The sequence below is a fragment of the Capra hircus genome, chromosome 29 (assembly GCF_001704415.2).
Source record: "Capra hircus breed San Clemente chromosome 29, ASM170441v1, whole genome shotgun sequence".
In the NCBI taxonomy this organism is placed as follows: domain Eukaryota; kingdom Metazoa; phylum Chordata; class Mammalia; order Artiodactyla; family Bovidae; genus Capra; species Capra hircus.
This window is the reverse complement of record NC_030836.1, coordinates 27,084,650-27,094,791: the sequence shown is the minus strand read 5'-3', so window position 1 is coordinate 27,094,791 and position 10,142 is coordinate 27,084,650. Positions and strand designations below refer to the sequence as shown.

Genomic DNA, 10,142 nt, shown 5'->3' with positions numbered 1-10,142 from the left:
CTCACGTCCATCGAGTCCGTGATGCCATCCAGCCATCTCATTCTCTGTAGTCCCCTTTTCTTTCCGCCCCTAATCCCTCCCAGCATCAAAGTCTTTTCCAATGAGTCAGCTCTTCACATGAGGTGGCCAAAGTACTGGAGTTTCAGCTTTAGCATCATTCCTTCCAAAGAAATCCCAGGACTGATCTCCTTCAGAATGGACTGGTTGGATCTCCTTGCAGTCCAAGGGACTCTCAAGAGTCTTCTCCAACACCACAGTTCAAAACCATCAATTCTTCGGTGCTCAGCCTTCTTCACAGTCCAACTCTCACATCCATACATGACCACAGGAAAAACCATAGCCTTGACTAGACGGACCTTAGTCAGCAAAGTAATGTCTCTGCTTTTGAATATGCTATCTAGGTTGGTCATAACTTTTCCCTGTTGATTAATCATAAATATTTCACAGATACCACTGAACCTTTACTGAGTCTGAAAATGCACTATAATAGAAAACATGACTAAAAGAGCTCTGAAATTCTAGAAAATTTATAACTTATACAGTGGAAATTCCTAAAATGGTTAAACACAGAAAGGTCCATATTAACACTGTTTTCAGGGAAAACAAAGAGGGGTGGCCTCATCAGTCAGCATTCCACATTCATGCTGATATATGAAAAGTACATGGAAGGGCAAAGTGCAAGGTAGTCTAAAAACGGAATCAAACAGCCCACTGTTAAGGATAAAGCTCATTCAGTGAGTAGGCACGAATCTGAGAACAATCATGAGACTCAATAATATTTGTGTGTTTAAATGGCATGATTAGAGAGCAAAAAAGATCTCAGGCAAAAACCTTATTCTGAAGAAAATTATGGAAAAACACATTCACACATGCACAAAACACAGGTACACACACACACACACCTGGTTATGCTTAGTTTGCAACTCTCTTCAGGGTTTTCTTCACTGCAAGTCTGACATCCTTATTCCTTAGACTATAGATGAGGGGATTCAACATGGGGACTATATTGGTGTAAAATACTGATAAGAACTTCCGCTGGCCAAGGGAACCATCTGAAGAGGTCTTGAGATGTGTGCACAACCCAGAACCATAGAAGAGGGCAATAGTTATTATGTGGGAGCCACAAGTACTGAAGGCTTTGGACCAACCCTGAGCTGATGAGATGTGGAGGATATTGGAGAGGATCAAAGCATAAGAAACAAAAATGATGAAGCTAGACATTATTACAACTGTGCTCACAACAATGGAATCCACCAGCTCACTGGCATCAGTGCGGCTGCAGGACAGCTGGAGGAGGGGGAAGATGTCACACATGTAATGATTGATGATGCTGGAATCACAAAAGGACAATCTAACCATGTCCCCTGTATGGACCATGGCACCAGCAAACCCCATTGCATATGAACCAAACATGAGCAGAGAACAGACCTGAGGGAACATAGTGACTGTGTACCAAAGGGGCTTACAGATGGCCACATAGCGATCATAGGCCATGGCTGTCAACACATAGCATTCTGAATGGACAAAGAAACAGAAAAAAAACAGTTGAGCCATACATCCTTCAAAGGAGATGGTGTTCTCTGACACAAAGCTCATCAGCAGTTTAGGGGTAATGACCAAGGAGTGGCAGAGATCTATGAAGGATAGATTGAAGATGAAGAAATACATGGGAGTATGGAGATGAGCATTCAGGTATATCAGATTAATTAAGCTCAAATTCCCTACCACAGTGACCATACAGTTCATAAAGAAGAGTAAGAAGAGGGGTAACTGGAGCTGAGTGAGGTCTGTAAATCCCACCAGGATGAACTCAGTTACTGAAGAATCATTTCCCACAACCATTATTGACAGCAGTGTGATCTGTGAGGAAATAAGAAAAGAATGTTACATCAGGGAGGGATTCAGATCCTTTGTTTCTAGGCTGAAGACTTGTTCCACTGGGGCTCAAGTGTGCCTGTTGAGACAGTGAGTGATGACTCCCTATCTTTCAACTGTCTTCTCGCAACTGTCTTTTCATGTTTTCAAATCTCAGCTGCAACTCCTGACCTCCTTTTGACTGACTAGCAGGGGCCTAAAGCAATGCTCACACTGGAGAGATAAAGAAACAATATTTTGAAGATATGACTAGGATGGCCAAAGCCATACAACAAGAGAGGAAAGGAGTCCAGAGTGGTACTTGGGACCACTTTCTATGGAAATTCCTGAAGCTTGGACAAAGAAGTCAGTGTGATACCCACTGTGCTCACTGCTCAACTCACTCTCTCCCTCTTGTTATTTGTTTGTTTGTTGTTCAGCTGCCAAGTTGTCTCTGACTCTGCGACTCCACGGTCGGCAGCACACTAGGCTCCTCTATCCAACACTATATCCCGGAATTTGCTCAAATTCATCTCCAATGAGTTGGTGATATTATCTAACCATCTCATCCTCTGTCACCCCCTTCTCCTTTTGCCTTCAGTCTTTCCCTGCATCAGGGTCTCTCCCTTTAACCCTTTAGAAAGTCAGCCCCAGACTTAGTGAACATGCTGAGCCTGTCCCCATATGATTCTGCATTTCTCCTACCTATTCCTTTTATCCAATATTACCTCAAAATAACAATGAATTGTTTAAGAAGGGCAGGTGGCTTCCCACACCTCTCCACTGCTGTAGTGAAGGGAATGAAAACATCAGAACAGAGAAGACTTGCTGTCCAATTTCCTTCTACCTGGAGGTCTCCTAGGCCTTAAGTGTTCTTTTCCTTTCCCTGGCCTGAAGGATACAAAGGTTCTGACAATGTGGATTTGCATATAATGTCTTCAGAACCAGGCAAATGCAACTTTCTGTCTCCAAACCATCATCTGGCTGATAATGTGAATGCATCTCATTCTCTGTGGATTTCAGCAAGCTGTTTGGAAGCTGGAAAATAAGCCTCATTTAGGATCAAAGTTTGATCCGGCTCCTTAGGGAAAAAATTATTGAGCCTGTGTTTACCGACTTCATCAATAAGTTGATATTGGTACCTTTGGGATTTAATGTTCCTCTCCAAGTATCAGTTCACATTAAGAATTTATTGATGTATAATAAAGTACCATAAATGTAGTGACTTAAATACCCAGTTATTCCATAAATTAGAAGTCTGGTATGGCATGGCTGGATTCTCTGCTCAGGCTAAAATCAGAGTGTGGGCAGGGCTCTGTATTTTCTTCTGGGGACTCTACAGATAATTTTTTTCCAAACTCATTCAGGTTGTTGGAAGAACTCGATTTCTGTGGTTTCGGAACTGAGAGCTTCATTTTCTCGTTGACTGTCAGCTGCGGGTCACTCTCAGTTTGCTTAGGCTGCTTGCATTTATCATCACGTGGCCCTCTTGTCTTCAATCTGGCAGTAAATGGAACACTGAATCCTTTTTAAAAATTTTAATTGAGACATATTTAAATTTATTTAGATACATTTGAGAAACAGTATCACAGGAACATCTTGAAATTAATTTTTACTACTTTTATGGATGCCTTAATTATAAAGTAATATGCGCTTATTTTTAAAACCACAGATGATTGAGACATATATCAAGTAAAAAGTGTCTGGTCCTCTCCATCTTTTCCTCCAAAGATAAAGTATAGTTGACTAACAATGTTAGTTTCAGAGCAGAGTGATTCAGTTATACATATACATGCATCTATGCTTTTTAGAATTCTTTTCCCATTCAGGTTATTACAGATTAGTGAGCAGAGTTCCCTGTGCTATACAGTAGGTACTTGTTGGTTATCTATTTTAAATGTAGCAGTGTGTAAATGTCAGCCCAAAGCTTCCAATCTGTCGCTCCCTCCAGCCCTTCCTTCCTGGTAACCATAAGTTCATTCTCTAAGTCTATGAGGTTCTTTCCATTTTGTAAGTAAGTTTGTATGTATCATTTGTTTTTAGATTCTGCCTATAAGCAGTATCATATGATATTTGTCTTTTTCTGTCTGGCTTACTTTACTTAATATGATAATCTTCCATTAATTGATGTTGCTGAAAATGGCATTATTTCATTCTTCTTTATGGCTGAGCAATATTTTGTTGCATATATGTATCACATCTTCTTGATTCATTCCTCTGTCAATGGACATTTAAGTTGCTTCCATGTCTTGGCTACTGTAAACTGTGCTGCAATGAACATTGGGGCATATGTATCATTTCAAAAACTATGTTTTTCTCTGGATATATGCCCAGGAGTGGGATTGTTGAATTATATGGTGTATCTATGTTTAGTTTCTTATGGAACTTCCATATTGTTCTCCATCGTGGTTGTACCAATTTACATTCCCTCCAACAGTGTAGGAGAGTTCTCTTCTCTCCACACCCTCTCTAGCATTTACTGTTTGTAGCCTTTTTGATGATGGCCATTCTGACTGGTGTGAGGTGATCTCATTGTAGATTTGATTTGAAGTCAAGTGGGTCTTAGGAAGCATCACTAGAAACAAAGCTATTGGAGGTGATGAAATTCCAGCTAAGCTATTTCAAATCCTAAAAGATGATGATGTTGAAGTGCTGCACTCAATATGAAAGCAAATTTGTAAAACTCAGCAGTGGCCACAGGACAGGAAAAGGTCAGTTTTCATTCCAATCCCAAAGAAAGGCAGAGCTGAAGAATGTTCAAACTACCACACAACTGCACTCATTTCACATGCTAACAAAGTGATTCTCAAAATTCTCCAAGCTAGGCTTCAACAGTATGTGAACCAAAACTCCCAGATATTCAAGCTGAATTTAGAAAAGGCAGAGGAACTAGAGATCAATTGCCATCTGTCTCTGGCAGATGGATTGAAGAAGAAAATGCAGCACTGTCCATCATATACTCAGATCACATGAAATTATGTAATTCTTATATAGGTACCTGGTTTGATAACTTCCAGTGTCAACATGTGGCAGGCATGAACATTATTGCCCTTTATCCAAGATTATCCAACAGGTATTTTGAGCTTTTAAAGTCCAAAATGAGGAGAAGAAATAAAGAGAAAGGAAAAGACTCACTATCTGATGTTCACTATCCATAGTTTTAATTTTAGTATTCTGTTAAAAGAGATGCATCTTTCAAACATGACCAATGCCAAGATAATGATCTCATCCTCAATTGCATAATTCTGGGTGAGATTTCAAGAGAGTATCGTTCTCACAAAGTGATTGGAGAGAGACCCATTGAAGAATCTCACTCCTTGCTTGATTTTGCATCTTTTTCTTCTTTTCCTTGTTTCAGTCTTTAAGATTTTTATTTTTAAGACCACTAGGGCATAAAGGTCTATGCTACGTTATGTGTCTTTTATTTCTTTACTCCACACACATTATTTTCATAATTTTAACTTTTTCTTCTTTTGAGGTACCAAGAGGTGACACTTCAGATTGCATATCTTTTCTATTCCCTTCCTGTATATCTTACTATGATCTCTCATGACACATTTTTCTTTTCACATTTAGTGTGAATTTTTTCTTTCTGACTGTGGCTTTGGATCAAATTAGATCCACCACAACCAAAACGGTTTCATCTTCCCAACAGCTTTTTCCACCTGCTCTTGATCATTGCAAAAGCTTGAAGCTTCCATTGTAGAAGTGAGAAAAACTATTCCCTGGGATTTGCTTTTCCTTTCTTAATTTACAGTTATTTTGAAGTGTGAGCATTTTCTTTGTTTTTGGATTATGCTGTGAATATTGTTTTTTATGGAGTTTTACTTGTTATTTTTGTTCTGTATTGCTTTTACCAGAATTATTGGGAGGTGCAGGTCTAGGCATTTGCTTTTTTTTTTTTTTTTTGGTTTCCTGAAAGTCTTCTCAAAAATACTATTTTAAACATATCTGCATATTTTAAAAAGGTATATTTTATTGATTTAGAGATGTGGCAGCCTGGATGATAGGAGAGTTTGGGGGAGAATGGATACATGTCTTGGAGAAGGGAATGGCAATCCACTCCAGTATTCCTGCCTGGAGAATCCCATGGACAGAGGAGTCTGGTAGGCTATAGTTCATAGGGTCGCACAGAGTTGGATACAACTGAAGCGACTTAGCATGACATGGCATGGCAGAGGTGGTTCACTTCTCAGTGAACTCAAAAATACTTTTTCCATTTTAGTTTGTTAAAAACACCATTCATCATTTAGATTTGTGTTATTTCAGAAAAAGTAAATATTCAGAAAATTACTAGATCTGTTACTGGAAATATGGTGGCTAGTTTATTCAAGTCAACCAACTTGTTGGAAATAACTATATTGTCATACAAAATACAGACTTTTTCCTTATAAAATTGAAAAGCTAAAAGAATGTAAAGAATTACTAGGTCAAAATAGATTATGTGAAAAATATTTTATCTATTAAACAAATTGAATTAGTAAGTAATCTTTCACACACATGTGCCCACATCTTGTGCTCACAAGCCTAATGGCTTCACAGGTTAATTCTATCATACATGAAAAGAAGAAATAATACCAAGTGCATGCAAATTCTTTCAGAGGAGATAAAGAGAAAACATTTTTCAAGCATATTTTATGAGGCAGCATAACCTGGATATCCAAATAAGACATAGAATTACAAGGAAAATATATACCAATATTCTTCATAAATGTAAGTGCAAAAAAATAAATATGAACTACAATACACACAACAGAAAAAAAAAGTAAGTGCAAAAATCACTTATACCATATTACTAGTCTAATATTGTGTTCTATAAAAATGATAATGCTTTATAATTAAGTGGGGTTCAGCACAAGAAGTCAAGGTTGGTTATACCTCTGAAAACCATTCAATATAATTCACAATATTAACAGAATAAAGGAGAAAACAGTATCATCAGGTAAGTAGATACTAAAAAAGCATATGGTAAAAAATATCCATTTATCACAAAAATCTCAGAAAAACAGGAACAGAAAAGAATTCTCTCACTTTGGCAAAGGGAATTTATAAAAAAACTAACATAATTAATGGTATAAATCGAAAGCTTTCCCTGTAAGATTAGAAACAAGCAAAGAATGTCCTCTTTTTTCTATATTTGGTGAAGAGCTTAGTTAGTGAAATTAGACATTAAAATAAAACAAAATGATATCAGGCTGAAAAAGAAGATAAATTAGCATTATTCTTAGAAAATATGATTATTAATGTAGAAAATCCACAAAATAAAAATATTAGAATAAGAAGATGTACCAAGATCTTAAGATATAAGATCATTAAACATAAATTGACTGCATTTCTAAATGCTAGCAACAAATATTTGGAAAATGAAATTAATAAAAATACCATTTACAATAGCATAAAACTAAAATTACTTAGGAATAAATTTAATGATAGATGTGCAAACCTCTAAACTGAAAACTTCAGAGCCTTGATCTGAGAAATAAAAAGTTTACAAATAAAAAGAGATACACCACGTTTGTGGATTGGAAGATCTGATGTTGCTAACATTTATTTCCATTTCCCCCAAAACAGATCTAGAGATTCAATGCATTCCAAATAAACACAGGGATTCAATGGCTTCAAAATGCTGAGAAAAAGTTACATTTAAACTAGAATTTCATACCTTACTAAACTATGAAAAAAATAGGAAGCAAAAATTAAAGAAATTTCAGAAATGCAATGTCTCTAAAGTTTGCATTCCATGCACCCTTTCTAAGGAAATTAATGGAGCATTTGTGCTATCAAAAATGAGGAAAAACACTGACACAGTCAAGAGGAGTCTAAAGAGGCATACCAACTAAATGTAATGTAACTTTGATGAGATTCTGGAACTGAAAAAGGACATTAAGTAAATAGTAAGGAAATCTGTATATAGTATGAACTTTAGCTAATGATAACATAACAACACTGGCTTGCTAATTGTAACAAACACATTGTAAGATGGTAATGTTAATAATGGGGGAAATAGTTTTCAGTATATGGGAATTCTTTGTACTATTTTCTTATTTTTTTCTATAAAGCTAAAACTGTCCTAAAAAATAAACTTCATTTAAAAAATGAAGAAAACCAAGAAACAGGAAAATATGGGATGCAGAAACAGAGAATCTAACATATATAAGAGGTGAAGAGAATCCTCAGAAAGATGGTGAAAAGGGATCTCAAGATGTTAGATTTCACTGAAGTAAGAAGACAGTCTATCAACACTTGAGTGGATCATGAATTTCTCAGAAAGACTTCCTAAGGAAGGCAACGTTTTAAGAACAGCAGCTAACATCATATAGCTACAGCTGAATATACTGAAAGGAGATCTGTACAAAAGGGATAAATCAGAGAAATCTATAGAATATGAAGCAAATGAAAGCCCCTAAAAATATTCCCTTCAAGGAAAACAACAAATCAAATGAAAGCAATAATTATATTTGATGTATCTCTGTAAATAGGTGTTTAAAATTGTCTTAATAATGTTAACTGCCAATATTTACCTAAAATTTTAGTTATAGCCATATTGCAATAAAGAGAGTGTGGGTGTGTATGTGTGTGTGGTGAGAGTGAGGTAAAAAAGATTCCACAGGAACTCACATGGGAAACAATTGCGTGTTTAGTTGTTCAGTTGTGTCGTGTTCGACTCTTTGCAACTTCATGGACTGTAGCCCACCAGGCTCCTCTGTCCATGGGGATTCTCCAGGCAAGAATATTGGAATGGGTTGCCATTTCCTTCTCCAGGGGATCTTCCCAGCCCAGGGATCAAACACAGGTCTCCCACTTTGCAGGCAGATTCTTTACCGTCTGAGCCACCAGGGAAACTCAAGAATACTGGAGTGGGTAGCCTATTCCTATTGGAGTAGTTTAAACTTTAGACAAGAAGCTTATCAAATCAATGTAACTGAGAGGGAAGGCCAGACCAGGGTTTCAAAGAGATATGTTCTCTGGGACTAGAGGTTGGATAAAGTTGAGTGAGAAGAATATGTTTACATTTAGTTTATGAATTTAGCTTGTTGCCTAGGGGTGAAAAAAGCTTAGAAAATAATGACCAGAGGAGGAGCAGCATTGAGAATTACAAGTAAATGTTGAATGCAGTTTGGGGCACTTTAACTTGAGGTACATAAATAGACATAAAACAGAATTGTTCAAGAGGCAAGTGGGGGACAGTTTCAGGTGATACATACTGGTGAATATGAATAAGCAGAAGGAAAGCAAATACTTGTCAGACTCTATGATTCAGGCAGTGTTTCATTATTTTACATTTAGTAAGTCATTTAATTCAAAGGACAATTACTCTTATGTTACAGATGTGGATACCAAGGGTGAAAGAGGTCACATAAATTGTCTAAAATCTCGCAATTAGAAAGTGGAGACTCAGTCTGGATTTAAAGTTCAGACCATCTGACTTGATAGTCTCTTCTTTTAAATGCTTTCCCACAAGTCTGAACTTCAGGGCGTAGAACCATTGACTCCCTTTGTCCTCCTGACAGTGAGGGCAAAACATATTCACAACTACATTACATGATACAATTGTGGCCAACTGCTCAGAACTGGGTGAACATCCTTTGCCAGCAGCAGTACAGCTGCTATTCCTTTGGCTTGCCCCACTCTTGCAGAACATCTGTCTACCAAGCCAGTGTCCACATCTGTAAGATGCTTTGTTCGCCAATCCTGGTTTTATAATCTCAAACCAGTGATCTGAATTCCCATCTTCTTTTAATTAACTCTATTTAAAAGAGCTAGTAATTTTTTCCTACTTTTATTGAGATATAGTTGACATACAGCAGTGAATTAGAGTCACTTTCTACTGTTTACTCACATTAACTCAAATACAGTATTTTCTCCTCACATATATAAGCCAAAGTATGAACTGACAAAACACTTAGCTGTCAAATGGGTTAAATTCAAAGTTAGAAATATGAATAAACTTTGCAATATAAGATTTTAGGGTTTTTTAATTCTCAGTTAATCAGTCACTGAAATTTGTGTAATCTTTGTACCTCACTTCTCAAATGAGAAGGCTCTAGTTTCTTCTTTGGCAAACAACGTCACTAATGGTTTTCCCCAAAAGTTCTGTTTCATGTAACATACATTCATTTGCAACAAATGAGTTTGGATTTTTCCACCAAAAAAGAAGTTGCAAATACAGTTCCTATTTACTGAAAACGATAGGTAAGTCAAATTAAAAGGATCTTCTTTAGTGAAATGTCCAGTTATAGCTGAGTGGGCAGGTCAGCAAATCTCCACAGCACATCTATAAACTTGGA

At 36.9% G+C, this 10,142-nt stretch overlaps 1 protein-coding gene across 1 annotated transcript; it reads right to left on the bottom strand.

Moving 5' to 3' along the window:
• On the bottom strand, positions 913–1,842 carry LOC102179548 (olfactory receptor 143-like). Its single transcript, XM_005699704.2, has one exon. It carries the CDS (start codon positions 1,840–1,842, stop codon positions 913–915), a length of 930 nt encoding a protein of 309 aa, XP_005699761.2.

Bases quoted from the DNA above. Each gene is read 5' to 3' on its own strand.
- LOC102179548 (XM_005699704.2), bottom strand. From the start codon at position 1,842: ATGGTTGTGGGAAATGATTCTTCAGTAACTGAGTTCATCCTGGTGGGA.